At 49.7% G+C, this 20,489-nt stretch overlaps 2 protein-coding genes across 17 annotated transcripts; one reads left to right on the top strand and one right to left on the bottom strand.

Annotated features, from left to right (window-relative positions):
* Positions 1-2,961: 2,961 nt before the first annotated feature.
* On the top strand, positions 2,962-6,267 carry Tufm (Tu translation elongation factor, mitochondrial). Its single transcript, XM_057778487.1, has 10 exons — positions 2,962-3,093; positions 3,189-3,383; positions 3,828-3,994; positions 4,219-4,323; positions 4,411-4,575; positions 4,695-4,827; positions 4,911-5,015; positions 5,125-5,276; positions 5,368-5,487; positions 5,939-6,267. Exons 1-10 carry the CDS (start codon positions 3,051-3,053, stop codon positions 6,110-6,112), a joined length of 1,359 nt encoding a protein of 452 aa, XP_057634470.1. The 5' UTR covers positions 2,962-3,050; the 3' UTR covers positions 6,113-6,267.
* A 772-nt stretch (positions 6,268-7,039) lies between these two features.
* On the bottom strand, positions 7,040-19,417 carry Atxn2l (ataxin 2 like). Of its 16 annotated transcripts, none has more exons than XM_057777267.1 (24): positions 18,599-19,416; positions 17,106-17,142; positions 16,957-17,013; positions 16,804-16,875; positions 16,089-16,239; positions 15,348-15,472; positions 14,038-14,129; positions 13,210-13,410; positions 12,393-12,568; positions 12,146-12,256; positions 11,546-11,755; positions 11,397-11,468; positions 11,110-11,180; positions 10,655-10,950; positions 10,494-10,563; positions 9,855-10,001; positions 9,687-9,759; positions 9,406-9,596; positions 9,027-9,156; positions 8,816-8,937; positions 8,445-8,657; positions 8,137-8,326; positions 7,774-7,933; positions 7,040-7,536 (listed from the first exon to the last, which is right to left on the bottom strand). In XM_057777267.1, the coding sequence occupies exons 1-23, from the start codon at positions 18,877-18,879 to the stop codon at positions 7,779-7,781; spliced, it is 3,243 nt and encodes a 1,080-aa protein (XP_057633250.1). In that variant the 5' UTR covers positions 18,880-19,416; the 3' UTR covers positions 7,040-7,536; positions 7,774-7,778. The 16 variants fall into 16 exon arrangements, with proteins under 16 accessions (XP_057633250.1, XP_057633251.1, XP_057633264.1 ...); XM_057777268.1 differs by having other exon boundaries at positions 7,040-7,513; XM_057777281.1 differs by having other exon boundaries at positions 7,040-7,933; positions 8,083-8,326; positions 18,599-19,417.
* Positions 19,418-20,489: the final 1,072 nt, after the last annotated feature.

Genomic DNA, 20,489 nt, shown 5'->3' with positions numbered 1-20,489 from the left:
GTTGTGGCAATAAAAATGGCTCCAGTGGTACCTCCGCCACGAGGCTGGAAAGCTAAGGAATGGGATGGATTTAGCTGGCAAAGCCACGGCTTTAATCCTACCCATATTTCTCAGTAATTTAAAGGCTCATGTGGTCAGAAAAAGAGAGATACAGTAAAGAGAGATTCAAAAACAAAACAAAAAAAAACTTTAAATGATTTACAGTGTGTTAAATATATATGCAGTAAAAATATATGCAGGCTAAAAGTTAAAGTTCTTAAAGTTAAAAACAAAAAAAAAGGAAGAAAGAGAGTAGTTGGGTGTGGTAGCACATGCCTTTAATCCCAATGCCTGGGAGGCAGAGGCAGACAGATCTCTGAGAGTTCAAGGTGTGGTAGCATACACCTTTAATCCCAATGCCTGGGAGGCAGAGACAGAGGGATCTCTGAGAGTTCAAGGACAGCCTGGTCTACAGAGTTATTCCAGGACAAAGATATACAGAGAACCTGTCTCAAAAAATTAAAATAAAAGTAAAAGAAATAGAGGTTAAAATAAAGCCACATAAAGATGGAAAATACAAAGAGAATTTTGATACTGTATGCTATTATGCTCTCTTTGAATTGTTTGCTGAAAAAGGAGCAATAGCTACTAAAATATATTTGTTTATACATGCTGCTGAACTAATCCAAGATAGATATTTTGAAAATACCTTGACTTTAAAATTTGGATCTAAGGACATGATGCTTCGGAAAGGAGTTTCTTCTTTTGTTTTCACAGAGGATGAGACCTTGTGAATCGCTTCTATCCCAATATGGTATGATGGACCACGCCCTCCTGAAAGGTTGCTGTGAACACCTTCAAAAAAATTACTTCACTCGACTGCTGACTGAGATGAATCTGGCACACAGGTTATACCATGAAAGACCTGAATAACAGCGCCCCCATACAGCAGGAAGCAGTTTGGAGAGAAATAACTGTGCCCATATTCCCAAATATTGTTTATAAATGTTCTTTTACATTTAAAGGGGGATGTGATATAGATATGAATAATTTGCATTGATATTGATTTTGCTTTAGTGATTTAAAATTAAGGTCAATTTTATTATATGTATATATATATTTCTGATATTGATTAAGGTATTGTGATTGTGTAGTTCATTTAAAAATGTAATGTATATAGGTTGTTAATAGATAATCATCTATAATAGTCAAGCTTGTAGTCATGTTAGTTAGATTTTCTAGATGTGCATAGATATATTTCAGATAGACATTCTTCATATCTTTCAAAGACTACAGAATGTGGCATTTTAAATGTTTTAATAACTTAGGACTTTTCATGACAATGAGATACTCTGCTCCTGGCAGCACCAATCTACCTCAAGAAGAAGATGGGCATCGAAGAGGATCCTTATGGAGTTTGATAACCATTTGGGCAAGAAACTGCTCTTGCCTGGACTATTGCATAAACTGGACACAAAGAACTCGCAGAAAGAGGACTGCTGAACTTGGCGTACACCTTTAATCCCAGCACTCGGGAGGCAAAGGCAGGTGGATCTCTGTGAGTTCGGGGTCAGCTTGGTCTACAAAGCTAGTTCCAGGATTGGATCCTCAGCTACCGAGAAACCTGTCTTGAAAAAAAAATTATGTGTATGAGTGTCTTGCCTCCATTTATGTAAGTGCACTGTGTGCATGCTTGGAGTCCACAGAGGCCAGAAGAGGGTGCCAGATCCCCTGGAACTGGAGTTACAGATGTTTGTGAACTGCTGTGTAGGTGCTGGGAACTTAACCCAGGTCCTCTGCAAGGGCAGCCAGTGCACTTAACTGAGTCATCGCTCCAGCCCCTCTTCTGGATACTTCAGATAAAAAGATCACAAAACTGAGAGGAGTCTTGTGCAAGATCCTACTAACACTTTAACTTACTGTTCTTTATTTTTGCCTTTTCAGTCTGTGCTCAGGCCTTAGAACGCGATTCCCAGCCTGAGTGTGTTAAGTGGTGGGATCATAAGTGTGTGCCTACATATAGAGCCGTTTGATTTTTTTTTTTTTTTGAGGAGGTGTGATATAGCTTCCTTGTTTGACTTTCAATCATTATCTCTCTAGGGATGGAATTAGGGAATCTACAGCATTTGGAACAAATTCTGTCAATTGAGCTTTTATAGGGCAAATTTCACAAAGGAGGTCAAGAGTTGAGTAGCTTCTATTATCATCTCGCGAGAGATGAGGAAGCTGTGAGAAAACACGGACATGAAAGTTCAGTCACTGCTGCCCTTACACTTTTAGCCAACAGGCATTTACCGGGTATCTGCTATGTGCTCCGCACTGGAGACTAAAGACTCAGGTTGTCAGTTCCCAAAACTGGTCTTCAACCTCGGTGTTACATGAACAAAATAAGACGGGTGGCGCTATCACCCAGAAAATTTATCCGGGCGTGGGGGTGCACACCCTTAATCCCAGCATTGAGACAGACGGATCTCTCTAGAGTCAGAAGGCCAGCCTGATCTACATGGCGAGTTCCAGGCCAGACAAAGCTATGTAGTGAGTGAGACCCTGTCTCAGAAGAAAGAAGGGGAAAAGTAAGGAAGAGAGAGAGAGAAAGAGAGGACAGTGAGAGAGAGAACAGGATTCCTGCAAGAGACATGGGGACTGGAACTCTCCGGACCTCATCCATCCCTAACTCCAGTTATTTTTACTTCTCACAGGCTGGGAGAGCTTCCCTATGAATCGAACCCAGCCCTAAGCAAACGCCTGCCGCCACGGAAACTACAACGCCCATAAGCCTTCGAGGGCGCTGGTGCATTGTGGGATGCTGCGCACTTTCCTCCTAAAAACGGCCCCTCAGGCCGAACTGTAGAAATTGTGTCCTTCCCCGCGAGACAAAATCCTCCTCTTCCGCCTTATACCCGGATATCAGTGGCCATGGCCATAAAGATTGGCGGCTAGAGGCTCCCAAACTCGTTCTCCCGACCCTCATTTCCGCCGGAAGTGATCTGTAGTCGCAAGTGCCCGTCCTTCCCTGCACGCGCGGGTTCCCGGTGCCTAATTTTCGGTCCCGGTCGCCGTGTAGTCCCACAATGGCGGCCGCCACCCTATTACGAGCGACACCCCGCTTCAGCGGTGAGGGGGCGGGTTGGGTGCAGGCAGCCTGGAGAGATGAGGGGCATCGAGGTAGCTGGGTTCGGATCCACTACCCCAAGCTCCTTTCCCCGCAGGTCTCTGTGCCAGCCCGACCCCATTGCTGCAAGGTCGGCTGCGGCCGCTGAAAGCCCGGGCATCGCCCTTCTTGTGTCGCGGTCTTGCCGTGGAGGCCAAGAAGACCTACGTGCGCGACAAGCCCCATGTGAATGTGGGTACCATTGGCCATGTGGACCACGGCAAGACCACCCTGACCGCAGCCATCACAAAAAGTGAGTTTGGGTTGGGTTATGGTTGGGGGCGTCCTGCAATGCCCTGTCAGCTGGAAGGACCAGAGCCGGGGAGTAGTGTCTGTAGTCTGTTGTTTAGCCTGGCGCCAAAACCCTTCAGATTGGAAGATGCAGGAGACAGGTTGCCCTGTGCAAGAAGAGCTCTGTAAGGCACAGTCTAAAAGTCTCAATGGCATTCTGTGTGGAGTGGTTTAAAAGGAGACGCTATCAGCGGAGAAGTTATGCGTCTGTGACAAGGACAAACCCCTTGGACAGTTCTTTTTGTCGTACCCTCCCTCCCCCTGCCAAGTTATCTTCTAGAAGAATTGGAGATTAGAGAGCTTTATCCATTCAGATTGTTCATGTATAAGGGATTCAGGCGTGTGCCTGGAACCTCGTCTGCAGCGCTGAACCCTAGTTGAGAGGTGTGTTCTCTTCCTCTGGTAGTTCTAGCCGAGGGAGGTGGAGCTAAGTTCAAGAAGTACGAGGAGATAGACAATGCCCCTGAGGAGCGAGCTCGGGGTATCACCATCAATGCAGCTCATGTGGAGTATAGCACTGCTGCCCGCCACTATGCCCACACAGACTGCCCTGGTCATGCAGATTATGTTAAGGTGAGGGTTGCTGGGGACAATCAGAACCTGCTTCACAGGTCAGTGGAGGTTTGAGGGGAGGAGGTTATAAGATAGTGGTGGTGTTTGGATACAAGAACGGGGATTTGTGGCTGTGGGTGGTGAGGACATGGCAGAGAGGTGGGGATCTTCACAGCTACCTAGTTAGATGATGCATAGTTGAAGAGGTCCTTGAACTAAGCTGACTTTCTTCCTCTTCTACCCAGAACATGATCACAGGCACTGCCCCTCTGGATGGCTGCATCCTGGTGGTAGCAGCTAATGACGGCCCCATGCCCCAGACCCGAGAGCACTTACTACTAGCTAAACAGGTACGGGGGTCTGGAAGGAGCGGAATGGAAGTGAAGTGAGAAATTGGGTAACTGAGGACACCATCTTCGCCTCGTTCTCACTTGCAGATTGGAGTGGAGCATGTTGTGGTATATGTGAATAAGGCGGATGCGGTCCAGGACTCGGAGATGGTGGAGCTAGTCGAGCTGGAGATCCGGGAGCTTCTCACCGAGTTTGGCTATAAAGGAGAGGAGGCCCCAGTCATCATAGGTTCTGCGCTCTGTGCCCTGGAGGTAAAAGCAGGGGCTGCTGCTGTTAGGAGAATGGGGTAGAGCTTCCTTCCCTCTGCCCGGAGACTAGCATTCTGGGGAAGGAGCAGAAATTTCAGGGTCCTATCGTCTCTCTCCAACAGCAACGTGATCCTGAGCTGGGAGTGAAATCAGTGCAGAAGCTGCTGGATGCGGTGGACACTTACATCCCAGTGCCCACCCGGGACCTGGAGAAGCCCTTTCTGCTTCCTGTAGAGTCAGTTTATTCTATTCCTGGTGAGGCCTATGCTCACTTAGATCCCTCCCTATTGGGACCATGTAACCCGAGATCTCTGGTGACCTGCCCTGTTCCTTTGCAGGCCGGGGTACAGTGGTAACAGGTACACTAGAACGTGGCATTTTAAAGAAGGGAGATGAGTGTGAGCTGCTGGGACATAACAAGAACATTCGCACTGTGGTGACAGGTACAAGAAGGAAAACTTCAGACGCTGGGGCAGTCTCCGAATGACCCTTTCCCTTGTAGGTCTTGTACCTGCCTTCTGCCTCAGACCACCTTCCTGCTTGTCTTTCTAGGCATTGAGATGTTCCACAAGAGCCTGGAGAGGGCTGAGGCAGGGGATAACCTGGGTGCTCTGGTCCGAGGCCTAAAGCGGGAGGATTTGAGGCGTGGCTTGGTCATGGTCAAGCCAGGCTCCATCCAACCCCACCAGAAGGTGGAGGCCCAGGTGATAGTTTGGTAGGGTTGGGCCAAGTCCCTTGACTAGAAAGCAGCAGGACTTCCATCCAGGTCATTCTACCCTTGTTCCTCTCCTCTAGGTTTATGTCCTCAGCAAGGAGGAGGGTGGCCGCCACAAACCATTCGTATCTCATTTCATGCCCGTCATGTTCTCCCTGACTTGGGACATGGCCTGTCGTGTCATCTTGCCTCCAGGGAAGGTATGATGGGGCTAGTGGATATAAAACCTGGCAGTGGTGGTACACGCCTTTAATCCCAGCACTTGAAGATAAAACAAAGATTAAACAAATAGCTGGGTGGTGGTTGTGTATGCGTCTCAAAACAACCCAAAAGCAGAGTTCTACCTAAAGATACAGCATGACACACAGGTTAGCTCTTTCTTCGGGCTTCAAATTAAGTTGGAAATTTAGGAACACCAGAGAAACATGCCATAGAAAAGGTTGTATTTGGTTTTGGTTCTTCCTGTTGTATTTTGTGAAACATGGAGGGCTCAGAAAACTGCTGTTGACTAAAACTGCGTAATACCAAATTCCTGATCACAGTCCTTTACATGTGCCCAGATAGGCTCTTTCACCTGTTATATTCTCCCATAACTTGACCCGGGTTATACAATGAAGGTACTCTGCTGACTGCCTTTTCCTTCTCTATTAGGAACTTGCCATGCCTGGAGAGGACTTGAAGCTCAACCTAATCCTGCGGCAGCCCATGATCTTAGAGAAAGGCCAGCGGTTCACTTTGAGGGATGGCAACAAGACCATTGGCACTGGCATTGTCACTGACATACCAGCCATGACCGAAGAGGACAAGAACATCAAGTGGAGCTGAGTCTGGACTTGTGCTCAGGTTGTTGAGCTTAGAGCTGCCTTGGCCAGCGTTCCCTCCTGTGGACACACACTGCATCCAAGCAGCATACAGCTATAAACATTTCTCCTGTTCACAAGGAGTGGCCTGCCAGGAGAGGTAGGCAAATAAACTGTTCTGTGAATATCAACCTGTGTCTTGTGTCTTCTGTGTAAGAAGATGTGGAGGAACACTTAGATTTGGAGTACCCCAAAGCCGATTGGGTGTTTCTAGCATAAAGTCCATTCTGGCATACAAGCCAGAGGGAAACTGGTAAAAAAACAAAGACCATAGCTAGGCATGATAGTACATGCCTATAAACTGAGGCCAACACAGCCTACCTGAGGCCCTGTCTCAGAAGACCTGAAACACTAAGATAAATTAGGGTATGTGCTCAGCTGTCGGTACCATCCATGGCAGTTCCCGATGACAGACTTCTCTAGTGTTAAAAGGCAGTCAGTAGCTAGCAGCACCCTCCAGTTCTGTGCATTCCCGCCCCATCTGTCCTGAGGGTACTCTTGCTAGGTGTTATCACCCTTCCCTATTTACCACATCCCTTTCACTCACACACCCAGTATGCAGCCATACCCAGATTCTGGGGGCTTTTCTTGCCTTCCCCACAGCAAACATCTACCACTAAGTAGTATCCCCATCTTTAGTCCTGGGAGAATAGTCTACTCTGCTAAAGAAGCCAAGCTTCTTTAGGTTACAGAATTCTAAGTTTGGGATTAGAGTTTTGTCTTAACTACAGAGCAGAGTTCTAGGACAGAGACCCTGACTCAACAAAGAACACCTTTGGTGGGGCTGGAGGTAGCTTAATGGTTAAGAGCACTTGTTGCTTTTACAGAGGACCTGGGTTCTAGGTGAAGCTGATTAATTAAAACCTGATTTGTTTACTACAGGAAGGTTAAGTTAGTTTAAAATTTTATTTTTTTTATTGTTTTTTTTAAATTTTTTTATGTAATAAAAAGTGAAAGTCCTTGAGGCATCTGTCTGTCGGTCTCTCACACAGGACACTCAAGTTAATGGGGGAAGAACAGGGGGCCCAAGTCTGAGGTTATAAATAATAGAAAATAAAAGATCTTCCGTCTCCAGCGGGGGAACAGATGAGAGGATGGGAGGACAAGACTGGGTGGGACCCGGCAGGGGCAGAGCAGGAACCTCCCCCACCCCCGCTGGACCCCAGCCCTGCCCACTTCAAGGACCCCTCCCATTCAAGGTGCTTGGCAGGAATTCCCCAGCTCCCCAAGGGAAAGGGGTTGGGGGTGGGGCTAGGACTGGTCCGAGCTGCTGGGGGAAGAGACATAGATCACTCTTCCCTCCACTCATGGAGGTCTCAGGTCGCGGCCAGGACAATCTTCAGTTCCCCGGGGGGTGGAAGGGGAGCTGCTGGGAGGGATGAGATTGAACTGGTTGGAGGGGAAAGAGAGAGAGCAGGAGCATTAGAACCCGAGCAGCTGTCCCTCTGTCAATGCGTCCAGGGGGTGTGGGGGGTGTGGGGAGGAACGGCCTCCTCCAGGAGTCTCAGGGGGCTGTCAGAAGCACAGGTCAAACGCTGTTTCCCAGTAGGCCAGAAAGCCCTTACTCAGTTGCCCAGCTCAGCCCCCCACGCCCCAGTCTGGCCCTGTCTGCTGCGCTGACCTTACCTCGGCTAAGTCAGGAGACAGTCGGGGTCACTGAGAGCTGGGGAGGCAGTGGGGAGGGGGGCTGCTGGATCACAACTGAGCGAGGACGGAGGGAAGCAAAGGACAGAGCCAGGAGCAAGCCCCTGGCGGCGGCGACTGTGGCTTCTGCCCACCCTACATACTTCACAGACAGGTGTGGGTCGGCGGGCGCCCTCTGGGACAGCCCTGCCTCCAAGACCCCTCAATCCCCACCCAGAACCCGTGCATCCTGCCCCACCTGCAGCCCCTCAGCTCTTCCATGCCAAATTCCCCCAGCTAACGAGAACTCACGAATCCTGTCATCGGCTCCTCCTGGAAATCCAGGCGCCTGGCCAGGCTGCTCACCTTGGGGGTGTCCGATGTAGGGGTAGGGTGAGGGTGTGGAAGCTGAGAGTGCAGGCACCCCACTCGGGGGCACCGCGCCTTGGGGGGGCCCCCCATGGCCCTGGGGGGGGTGCAGCAGCATCACCTGGGGCGGGTGGGGTGCCCCAGGGTGTGGGGGCGGGGCTGCTGTGACTCCAGTTTGGACATGGGCCTGTAGAGAGAATCAGCTTTAGTGCCCAGTCTGACAAGACACTTGGAGATCCCTTATCAAAAGAGGGCTGCAAAGTGGTACAAGCACTGAAATGGGACAGCGTATCCCCTGGTCCTACCTGGGTAACATGGGCCATGTTGGTGAAGCCGTGGGGCAGCTGCTGGTGGGGATGGATGGCATACACAGCAGCTGGCTGGGGAAAGCTGCTCTGAGGGGACTGGGCAGAAGGTCCCGGTGGTAGAGAGGGAGGTGTGCCTGTTAGGGCCCCTGGATGGTACAGATTCTGCTGTGGCTGTCCACTGCCCAGGTGTGGGGCCTGCCCCGCCTGGTGCTGCCGGAGTAGAAGTGAAGTATCAGTGTCACCCATTCTGCTAAGCAGGAAAACCACCTGCTCATTTGTTTCTCTGAAGAATGACCCAGCTTGACCCAGCTCTATCAAGTTAGCCCTCTTCCAGTCACCCATTCAGAACTCCCAACCCCTCCTGGCACCTGAACAGGACTGGGGGCCGCATGCTGGGATTGTGGCTGGCTCCCAGTAGGTGTGGTAGCCGGCTGTGGCTGATGGCCATGGAGCTGTGTGGCATGGTGTGGATAGGACTGGTGAACAGTGGCTGCAAAAGGAAGGAAGACGACCCAGTGCTGAGCACTTCAAATGAATAGAGGCCCACAGCCCAGTCAAAGAATGGGCACCAGAACTCACCATAGAGGGCTTGGGGGGTAGGCTGCTCTGCAGAGGGGTACTGAGGAGTGGAGGATGACACAATAGCCTGGGGGTGGCTTCCAGATGTCAACATTCGTGGGTTACTTTGAAGCATAGGGGCAAACACCGGCTAGAGGAAAAAACAAAGCAACGTGGTAAGCAGAGCAGCCTGGAGAAGAATCTCCTGTCAGTGTCCATGTGCAAAGAACTGTCTGAACCCTCAATAGTCATCTTAAAGATCCCAACAATCTTAATTCAGAGAGAAAAAAATGAAAGCAAGGGTTCAATGCTTTGTTATCGTCTGGACATTGCCACCCCCACAGCTGGTCATAACACTGCTCCCTTCACTCCGATTGGATCTCAGAGGTGGACTCTGTACCTGTGAAGGGTAGTGTGCCATGGGTTGCATCATGGCAGGCTGGCCTGGGAACTGCTGTGGGTTGTAGGGGATGTAGGAGGAATAAGGTGTGGCAGCCACTAGGGGTGGGCCAGCAGCAGCAGCAGCAGCCTGCATCATCGGAGGGGCTGAGGCTGGCTGGTGTTGGTCTGAGCGCTGGGGGGGAAGTGAGCCTATGGGTGGAGGGTAAACAATGTAAAACTCAAGCTTCAATGTCTAGACACTAGACAACCCCAACCATCCTTCCCAACAAGCCTGCTCACCTTTTGCACCCCGGTACTTGCCCTGCTGTCCAGGCACCGAATTGGAAACAGGATATGGATACATCTGAGGTGCCTAAGGATAGATAAGAACTCGGGCTCAACAGGTTGTTCATCAACATTGAGCTGGACTTTCAGCATTTTCCTTGTCTCACCTAGTCTCTCTCCTACCTGCACAGCTGGTCCCATGTGGATCTGAGGTATATATGAGATGTACTGGGGACTGTAGAGCCCACTCTGGCCTGCTGTCAGCACCGGTATGGAAGGTGTTGAGTGAGTACGGGGCCCTGGTGAAGTTGGAGTACTGGTAGATTTGTTCTGTAAGAAAGGACATTTTATTTCTGTAAATTTCATTCCAGCCTTTTAAAATTAACAGAACTCATGGAATGTGGTGTACCAAGTCTCATACTTTTCTTAATAGCAAGCCACAAAATGGGCATTCTTAAATTCAGAGAGCAAATAGGCAGAGAACCCTAAATGGTTGCCTGAAATCCAGATGCCTTATGAGTTATCAGTTAAAGCCAAGTCAGTTGATCTGATGAAGCTCATAGTCCTGCGACACCAACACTTGTCATGGCAAATAGTAAGAACCCAAGCAACCTGTTAGAATCAATCAGGAGGCCTCATCACTCAACCCTGGAGATGTGACTGTTTCTCCAAAATCAGTCTGACCTCTATTGTCTAGACTGCAGCAGTACCTCCTCACAGTAGAGGACAGTCTACTATCCTGACAGTGAAGTGCTCTCCTACACTGGTCTACTGTGCCCCACTCAAGGATACCCAAGTCTATATGCAACAGTCCCAGCTCACCACAGACAGCAGAGGCTTTGTTGGATTGAACTCCTTGGCATTGGGGTTCAAAGTAGACTTCTTTACTTGTCTGTAAGAGAACGTAAAGCTAGCTCTTGAGTCATGCCCTTCACCAGCGCGCAAGCAAAGATGTTCCCCCATCTACCATCACCACCACTTACTCAGTAACAGGGCCCTCCTCTTTGTCATCTCCCTTGATGAGGCCTACTGGGGGACTGCCAGTTTGGCTGGGGCAAGAGGGTGGGAGCTGCTCTGGCCCCTCAGTACCCCCTACTGCTGCCAGGGGTGGTTTGTCTTCCTTATCCAATATGGATTCTGTCTTGGAGGAGACTGGGGATCCCATGGGATCTGAAGTCAATAGGCCATCCACCTCCTTCTCCTTTCCTTTGGCCTCTTCTTTTAAGATCCGGGAAGGAAATGGATCCAGGCCGGTCTCAGGGGAGCTACTAGGTTGCAGCTGTGAGGAGAAATAATCAGTAAATCATACTGTCCACTCCAGACCCCAGGCTTACCCCTACATTCACTCTTGCTGGATCTCATCTTTTCCCATCCACTCGGCCTTTGCACAGCCCCCACCCTGCTTCTTCTACCCTAGCTCTTTACAAGCCTCACTCACCTTAAACTGGGCCCCAAACTTCCTCAGTTCTTCCAACTGAAATCGTTTCTGTTCATTCTGAAGCCCAGGGACTATGAGAAAACAGTGAAATAAGGAGAAAATACACTTTTTCCCCTGAAAGATTACATAGGCTAGTTAATAGGACGAGAAATCAAAGAATGAGCTCTTGAGAATTAAAGGATAAATAAAACCCAAGGCAGATGGGCACTGCTTTTGAATCCCAACAAACTTCAAAGGGAAACACTCCCCCCAAAGTAAATGGAACCACAGAGTAAAATCACCCTCACCTTTCCCAGCTATCCGGGCCAGCTCTTGGGCCTCCAAAGTCCTACCGGGCTCCTTTGTTGGGAGTTCTTTAACTGAGGAAAGACAGACACCTTAAGATCCTGCAATCCAGTTACACTCTACAGCTTTCAAGCATCTACCTGGTCCTTACCATCTGTGGGGGCCAGGGAGATTTTGGGAGATGCTGGGGAAATAGAGCCTGTTCCAGGATCCACAACTGATGATGTCACAGGGATGGAGGCAGAGGACACTACTGCTGAACCAATGGGAGGCTCAGGACAGGAAGCTGAGACTGGGGCGGGGGCAGCAGACTTGGGAGACCGTGGAGGGTACATCCGGCCCACTGGAAGAAAAGCGAGAGCTACACAATGGTTACTGCTGACCAGAAAGTAATCATATAAGGGGAAAACCCAAAGAAAGTCTATAAGCTTTTTACACCCAGGGTCATAATATAAGCAGGAAAATGCTAGCATCAGGTAGTACAAAAGACTGGAGATGCTGCAGTTTCTACTGCTCTAAATGTGCTAACAAAACTGAAGTCTCAACGAAACACCTGACAACCAGTGACAACTAGCTACAGCCCACGGACCAACATGTTAGAACTGAGGGAAACCAAGTTCTTCCCCAAAACTATTAAATTTAAGACTCCCTGACACCAAGCATCAACAAACTGCCTCCCAGCATTTTAACAATTCAACTCATTTATAAACCTCTACCCATGCCTGCAGCCATCCCCAATGAAGCTTTCTACCTGCAGGTGCTGGAGGAACAGAAGCTTCTCCAGAAGGCCTATTGTTGGGCGAAGATAAAGTCTTGGCACCTCTCAAAGGGCGCTGTGCCTTGGGGGACATGCGGGAAGGGCCTGTTTTGTTTTGTGAAAAAAAAAAAAATCACTTTTTATTACATGAACACAGACACACCACCCTGCCAACTACTTAAAATCCTATTAATCACCCTTCCTACCTTCTTCCCACTCCTTCTGCCACATCATAACCTACCTCCATTGATACCACGTGCCTCAGACCCAGGGCCAGGGCTGCTATTGTCAAGATGGTGAGGTCCACGAGGTGGCAAAGAGCTAAGACCAGGTCGCCCTCCTCGAGAGCCGCTGCATCGAACTCCTCCCCGGGGACCTTCCCGAACTCGTTGAGGCAGAGGGATATACTTCCCTTCCCTGCGGAAAGGCTCAAGTAAGGGAAGGAGGCCCCCAAATCAACCACTTTAACAATACAGAGCCTATGTCAATCCTTGCACCTGACACGTTTTCGCTATCAGACTTCAACTGTCAGAGTTCAATGTAGCTATGAATTTATGACCTTATTTCTCAACCCAGACCAAGCCCAAGTGGCCAAGAGCTTCATAATTTTACTGTTCTTCACCTATCAGAAAGACCAAGGAGACCCTTTTATAAGATGCTCCGTATATGAAATTTCATTTTTGTGATAGAAAAAAACAGCACACACAAATATATTAATTCATAAAAAAAAAATTATTTTCTTTCCTTTTTCGAAATAGGGTTTCCTCTGTGTAGCCCTGCTGTGTTGGAACTAGCTCTGCAAACTAGGCTGGCCTTGAACTCAAGATTCGCCTGTCTCTACCTCTCAAGTGCTGGGATTAATGGCGTGGACCTATTGACCACCTCCTGGCCCCCTAAAACTTTTAAACCTCTACAAGCCTCTTGCTGCGAATTACCAAATTTCTAGGCCTTCAGTCTAAACCTCAAAACTGGGAGCCACTAGGTATTAACCACACTCAGTAAGGTGATGATGGTTAACAACAACTTAATAAGTTCTTCCTAGCTCCCTCAGGAATTACCTGGACACCAAGCTGGGGCTTTCCCGCCCAGACCCCTGCCGCTGAACTGCGCTGTGCTTCTCCTCCTCCGTTCGCCCATCATCATTTTCCATGGCAATCCGTAGGCGATATTGGGGACTTGACTCAATCTCTCGAGCTAACTGGGCTGCACGCAGCTCCCGCTGCCGAAACTCTTCTGAGTTGTCCTTTTCCAAGGGAACCCTAAAAATACACCCAAAAATCAAGGTCCCAGTGCAAGAAAACAATGTAAAGGCAACACTGCTTTAAGTCCATGACCAGTCAAGTCCATGGCATTCAATCTATTATTCTGGTTTTTTCATTTTGTAAGGTTACAGGTTGAACCCAGCACCTTGCTCATGTCTGACAAGTGCTCCACCAGTGAATTTAACCTGCAGTTCAGTCAGTATATATTCAATAGACAGCTACCAAGTGCTAGGCAAAGCACCACGATACATTCTCAATCTGATACTGGGGACTCAGATTAGGTTCGGCTGGTTGGCCAGCAAGCAAATCCTACCCCCCGACCTGTTTTTGCTTTTCCAGAAATAGGATTACAAGGTATAACCACCACACTTGCCCTTTTATAGGGCTGCTGAGGACACAACTTAGGTCCTTACACTTGTACAAGTACTGTACAGCTGAGTTACATTCCCAGATCAGCAGTTACTTCTACCCACTAGAAAAGCAGTTCAGCAGGCAAACCATGAAGTAGGACTACTTATAAACCGAAAACCACATTACCATACAAAACCTGTTCCATTCTGAGGCGTGCCTTACTGAACAACAAGTCCTGCACTGCAACCACCCTCAAACTTCCAAAACACTTACGTGTAAGAAGATAGACTGCTATCATAGGTGGTTTTTACGCCATAGTTCTCTTCGTTAAATTTGAACATCTCATTGGGATCCCATCCATTGGACTAAGGACAGAACAGAAAGAATGTTTAAAACCCACGAAGGGGAACCAACATGCCATTCCTTTCCAACTAGTTAAGAACTCCTGTACAAATTGAACAAACCAACATTTGTTCATTAAGATTTTTTTTTTCAATTTTATTTTATTTTTTGAGACAGTTACATTTTCTTAAATGTGTTATGTTCTACTTCTGTAAACGGAGTCAGATTGCCCGGAATTAGAGTTACAGATGTTTGTGAGCCACCATGGGGGTGCTGGAAATTTAAATTTAACCTGAGACCTCTGGAAGAGCTTTTACCTAATGAGCCATCTCTCCAGCTCAACAAAATGTGGTTTTGAGAAAGGGTCTCAGTGACCCAATTGCAGGGAGACTAAGGACTGCCTTGAGCCCTTGGTCATCTTGCTTCTACACTCTAAACTCTGGAATCAAAAATGCTATCATGTTTCTCTAAGTTTTCTTTCTTTTTTTAAATAAACAAAAAATTATTTACGTTGTAGGTCTGTTCGGGTGGCATAGCAGGCACACGGAAGTCTAAGGACAATTTGTAGGAATCTGTTCCATTCCACCATTTGGCTTGGTGGCAAGCACCTTTATCTGCTGAGCAATCTTGCCAGCCTCATTTATGAAACTTTAATTCAAGTAGTTGTTTTTGTGAAGAAATACGGATCTATACAGCAGTCATCTTATGTCATCTTACTTCCTTTCATTTTTCTTTAAAGACAAGCTTTTTGTTACATAGTCCAAGTTGGCCTGGAACTTACAGTTCTCCTTTCTCAATTTCCCAAGGCTCGATTATGGGCATGAATTACCATGCCCTGATTATACTACCACCGCTGCCCCCAAGATAGGGTTTATCTGTAGCTTTGGAACCTGTCCTGGAACTCTCTCTATAGACCAGACTGGCGTTGAACTCACAGAGAACTGCCTGCCTCTGAAGTGCTGGGATTAAAGGTGTATGCCACTACCCCACCACCACCCCACTATACTTTTTACAACAAACAAAAGTTAATGCCATGAAGAAATGTTACCAGTTGTTAATGCAGAGGACAGGAAAACTGACCCTTTTTACCTAACCTTCCTTTCTAAGAACCAACAGTTGGTTCCAAGAATAGACTTTAAAAAAAAGAGACCCCTACCACACACAGCAAAAAGAATGACCTTCTAACTACATCAACCCACATACACCACATTCAGCCTGTCCTGTTCTTGGGGAGACCATACCATATCAGATTCCAGATCGTAGTCATCGCTGTTGCTGTCGCCACCCTCCCAACGTTGTAGCACCTTCTCCTTGTGTTCTCCATTCACCTTAGAGTTCATGGCGATGGCTGAGTCAGTGAACTTGTCTGTGTGGCAGAGGAGCAAGATCAGGTCATATACCATTCTCCTCACCCTCATTCCCTGACTCCGTGTAGTTTTAGTTAACAAAAGAAATTTTTAAGAAATATTAGATTTAATGTTTGTTTGGCAACAGGTAGAAATATTAAAACACAAATCTATCTAAACGGGGTGGTAAATGCCAGTAATCCTAGCATTCAGGAGGCAGAGACAATTTGATGTCTAAGGGTTGAAATGGGCTACATAGAAAGACCCCGCTACCCCCCCAAACCACAGACCTAATATTAACTCAAAAGTAAAAGTTGGAAACTATACCAGTCATAATTCACTAGACTCTTAGATATCTACATGTATTTAAGAAGAAGAACCATTCATGGCCGGGCGGTGGTGGCGCATGCCTTTAATTAATCCCAGCACTCGGGAGGCAGAGGCAGGCGGATCTCTGTGAGTTCGAGACCAGCCTGGTCTACAGAGCTAGTTCCAGGACAGGCTTCAAAACCACAGAGAAACCCTGTCTCGGGAAAAAAAAAAAAAAAAAAAAAAGAAAAAGCTAGAAGACATAATCATCATGTTCACCTGTGAATGAACTTCTACCCAGGGAGACACAACAGCCTAGCATAATACCTTTCGTAGCATAATTGAAGTCAACATTCCGGAAGTGGACAAGCAGAACATCACTTGGTTTAAACACCATGGTGTCCACAATGTCTTCCCGCCGAGGTCCACCTGCTGGTTCAGATGCTTTCCGGTGTACTGCGTCTACTGCCAGCTCAAACTACAAAAGCCCCGTTCCCCAAATTCCAGGATCAGTATCAAAGAGGGGGGGAAAAACCGACTATTTCTTATCCTTTCTAATCTTTCAGCACCAAATTCTCATGCTGCCTTGCCTTTCTCAACACCAGCCAGAGACTTAGCAAAAGCCTCAAAACTGTCTGATGTCACCCAGCACACACCCTCAAGTTCATTCTCCTACTTAGTTTCAGAAATAAGCTAATATGCCAGGTGGCGGCGGCGGCGCATGCCTTTAATCCCAGCACTCAGGAGGCAGAGGCAGGCATCTGGATCTCTGTGAGTTTAAGGCCAGCCTGGTCTACAAGAGCTAGTTCCAGGACAGGCTCCAAAGCTACAAAGAAACCCTGTCTCGAAAACCAAAAAAGAAGCCGGGCAGTGATGACTCACGCCTTTAATCCCAGCACTTGGGAGGCAGAGGCAGGCGGATCTCTGTGAGTTCGAGACCAGCCTAGTCTACAAGAGCTAGTTCCAGGACAGGCTCCAAAACCACAGAGAAACCCTGTCTCGAAAAACCAAATAAGAAAGAAGCTAATTTGAGTACACTGACCTTTGAGCTCAGGGTTTTGAAAATGCCCTCATAGGTGGTGCCATTTTTCACCTTTACGTCACAAGTAGAACCCTAGAGGGTGGAAGATTAAAGTCACTGAAGGAAAGTGAAGCAGTACATTCCTCAAACAGCCGATTTAAAGCTCTCACATACCACCACAGCAGTCAGGAAATGCAGCATCCTGGAGTTATTGTAAACACCTTCAAACACCTGTCACACAAGGAAAAATAAGAGGCAGCAGGTAAATACTTTCTTCCCCGACTGTACCATACATTCTACAGGAGGAAAAAAAAGGCACTCACAGGCGACTGTGGGGGTCCCTTTCCGGTGCTCTGTCCCCTGTAAGAGAAAAAAAAAACAAAAAAACAAACTAGTTTTACAGCGAACTTTAGAACAACGTACCATGTCAACTTGCTGATTTAGGCTACCAAGCAATCAACTAGAAGCTCTCACATCCAAGGCGTTAACTGTCAAAACATTTTCTCCAAATGCCATTAAAAAAAAAAAAAGCCAACAAAAATTCAATAAACAATGGCTGTCAAATGTTCTGAACAGCCAACGCAATACAACCTTCTGACTCTCTTCAAGAGACCACCACTTCATGCTTCCAATAAACCAATGCTAGAATATAAAGCAAATCAACAGCCCAATTCAGCAGCGAAGGTGAAAAGCTCGTGCATCCCAGATGCAGCACTACTTAGCTCAGTCACATACCTCCCAAAAGAAAAAAGCATTTTCAGCAGCCTTAGGCTACAAATCCCAGAAGGGTTATATTCTCTACACCCCACCTTTCGCCCTCAGTATTCATTCAGCCTGTTACCCACTCTGGAGGGATCCCCAATCGCCAGGTAACAGTGCTAACAGTGCTCCTCGACGGCTGATGTAACCGGCGGTTGAGGAGGGCGAGGAGGGGGCCGTTGGCGGGGCTGGGGGACCGCGCAGCCGCAAAAGCCATCCACCGGGATGCCTCGCCCGGTCTGCGCCTGCGCTCTAAAGCCCACAGCCCTCTACCACCCCCTCCCGAACAGAAGCCACTGCGCCTGCGTCCAGCGCCACTCTATCGCATTGACACACCGAAAAAACCGAGGGCACCCTCTCTCCACTCACCGACACCAGACACCCCTAAACCCTCGTGCAATCCCTTCCTCCCCCGCCTCTGCTTTACGTGTTACCGGGGCAAGCCAATGCCCGGGTCATAAGACAGCATCCGCGCGCACGTACGAGAAGGGCGCGCGCGCACGCAGGAGCTTCCCAGCCTGCAGTCTTTCCAGTCGCCGCTGCTTCCGCGCCCCCGCCCACCCCGTTCCCTTCTTACTGGCTACACCGGGAAGAGGAGGGAGCAATCCGCTCCAAGTCCCTCCCTTCCCATTGGTCAAACTGTGGGCCGCGCGCCCCCCCTCTATTGGCTACAGCCGGGGACCCCTTCAAGCAGCTTACTCCCCATTGGCTGAAGCCGGGGACCGCGAGATCCTTCGTGGTAATGGAGCTGGGGACCCCATCACCTCCTCAACCCCCCCAACACCCTTTTCCGACCGAGCTGGCGGGACGCGCCCCGCCTCCCCTCAGGGCCCAGACCCCAGGCGGTGACTAGGCCCCGAGAGCCGAGCACCGCCCCTAGGCTCCCGCAGACCGCCCGGGGAGGTTTCCCTCCGACCTGTTGGCGCCAGGGGCTACCCCCACCTTCGTGGGGTTCTGGGCCCCAAGTGGCCCTCAACGGCGCCGAGCCCGGGCGCGCCTCGGCCCAAACCGAGCCGCCGCCTCTGAGCGCTCCCCCGCCAGGAAGTCCCGTCCTCACCTGACGCTGCCAATAGCCACTGCCCCTGGCTGCGGTGGCGGCGGTGCCGCCAAGATGCTTTCGGCTCCGCGGCGAAGCCCGCTCCCGGCAGCGGCTGCAGGCCCCAGGCAGGGAGAGACGGCCGCGGGAGGCCCCGGGGGAGCCGTGGTGGCGGGCAGCGGCCCCGGGAGGCCGCCGTTAGGAGGGCTGGTCCCGCCGGGAGGCCGACGGGCCACGGCCTGTTGCGTGGGGGGCGGCTGCTGGGGCTGGGAGGTCTGTTGTGGCGGCTGAGGCTTCAACATGATGGCAGCGTCCGGAAGAGAAATTAGAGGGAAGGGAAAGAGGGCCAGGGGCTTGGCCCCCTCTGGAGAGCGCGGGAAGCAAGAGAGATCGCGAAGCAGGGGACCCGCCGTTGGCGGGCGGGGGGGAGCCCCGCGGTGTCAGGGGTGGATCGAGAAGACCGCGGCGCGAGGAAGCGCCGCGAGGCGGAAGGGGAGGGGGGATCTCGCGGGCCGGTGGAAAGCGAGAGGGCGCGAGCCGGCCTGGAGCGCGTGCGCGTGCGCGCCGCTGGGGGAGGAGAGAGGGAGGAGCGCGAGCGGAAGCGCCGGCGGGGGAGGGGAACGGCGCCGGGCGGTTAGTTCCGGAAAGGAGCGGAGGCTCGGGTGTGTGTCTCTGACCGGTCCAGCCCTTGCAGCGGAAAAGCAGCCGCGCAGGCGCTCAGAGCATCGCTAGGGCTCTGGGGCCCGAGCCACCTTAAAGGCTGGCGGCCGCCGTTGCTTCACAACGGGAGTGGGAGGGGCCAGAGCTGTGAAGGGGAAGCGTCGTCCGGCACGCCCCTCCCACGCTGCCAGCGGAACGTCAGAAAGTCTCCGCGGTGGTGTGAGGTGTCACGTCGTAGCGTGAGGTTCTTCCGCCACTTGGGGCTCGGTGGGCGGAGCTTCAAGTGCCAAAAAATCCCTAGTACAGGAAAAATCTAGTACAGGTGACTTTAGGCAGGTGAGATTTATTTTTTTTTACGTACGGATGCGCATTAAAATGATTCGTGTGAGCGTATTTGCATCCTAACAAACGTGCCCAATTCTAAATTAAAATGCAGTAATTGTTCTTTCCGGGATAGGGAACCCCTGAAGAGTAGCAGTACAGGCCGTCTGAAGGCCAGACTTCCTAAGAGTGTATTAACAAAAGCCAGCCCAGGCTACATAGCCAGACACCGTCAAAAACTGTGGCACACTGCTTGTCCATGAAAGAAGCCTTCATTCAAAATTAGGGCAGCTGTGCTGGCTCACAGCTTTAATCCCAGCACTAGGAAGACAAGGTAGGAGGATCAGAAGTTTGAAGCCAGCCTGGATTATATAGTAAATTCCGGGTCACCTGGGAGACCCTCTTTCAAAAGGAAGAAAAGTGATGGTTAGTTTTGACTTTAATTTGGCACAATCTAGCATCACTTAGAAAGGCAGTCACGGGGCAGTGGTGGCGCACGCCTTTAATCCCACCACTCGGGAGGCAGAGGCAGGTGGATCTCTGGGAGTTCGAGGCCAGCCTGGTCTACAAGAGCTAGTTCCGGGACAGGCACCAAAGCTACAGAGAAACCCTGTCTCGAAAAAAACAAAAAACAAAAAAAAAATTGAAACTTGGCCTGGAAGCAGCCACCACATGCCCCAGTCAGTTAAGAGACAAAGACTGGACCACTCGCCTCCACACGTCTGCTCTGTACTGCTGCCCCTCCTTGGGCCATACCCAGGCCTTTGGGAAGAGGGTTAGCTGAGTTTGTCCTCTCTAGATGCCACTCTGCTTGTCTTAGGTGAGGCTTATGGCCTCATTGTTTTTGCTTAATTGCTGGGATTATGGAATCTCCAGTAGGGATTACTGGTCATAGTTGAATCAATGGCTGGTGGTACCTATTTTGGTTGTT

The sequence above is a fragment of the Chionomys nivalis genome, chromosome 8, assembly GCF_950005125.1.
Source record: "Chionomys nivalis chromosome 8, mChiNiv1.1, whole genome shotgun sequence".
NCBI lineage: Eukaryota > Metazoa > Chordata > Mammalia > Rodentia > Cricetidae > Chionomys > Chionomys nivalis.
The sequence above is the reverse complement of the archived record's forward strand: the minus strand, read 5'-3'. Positions and strand labels throughout refer to the sequence as shown.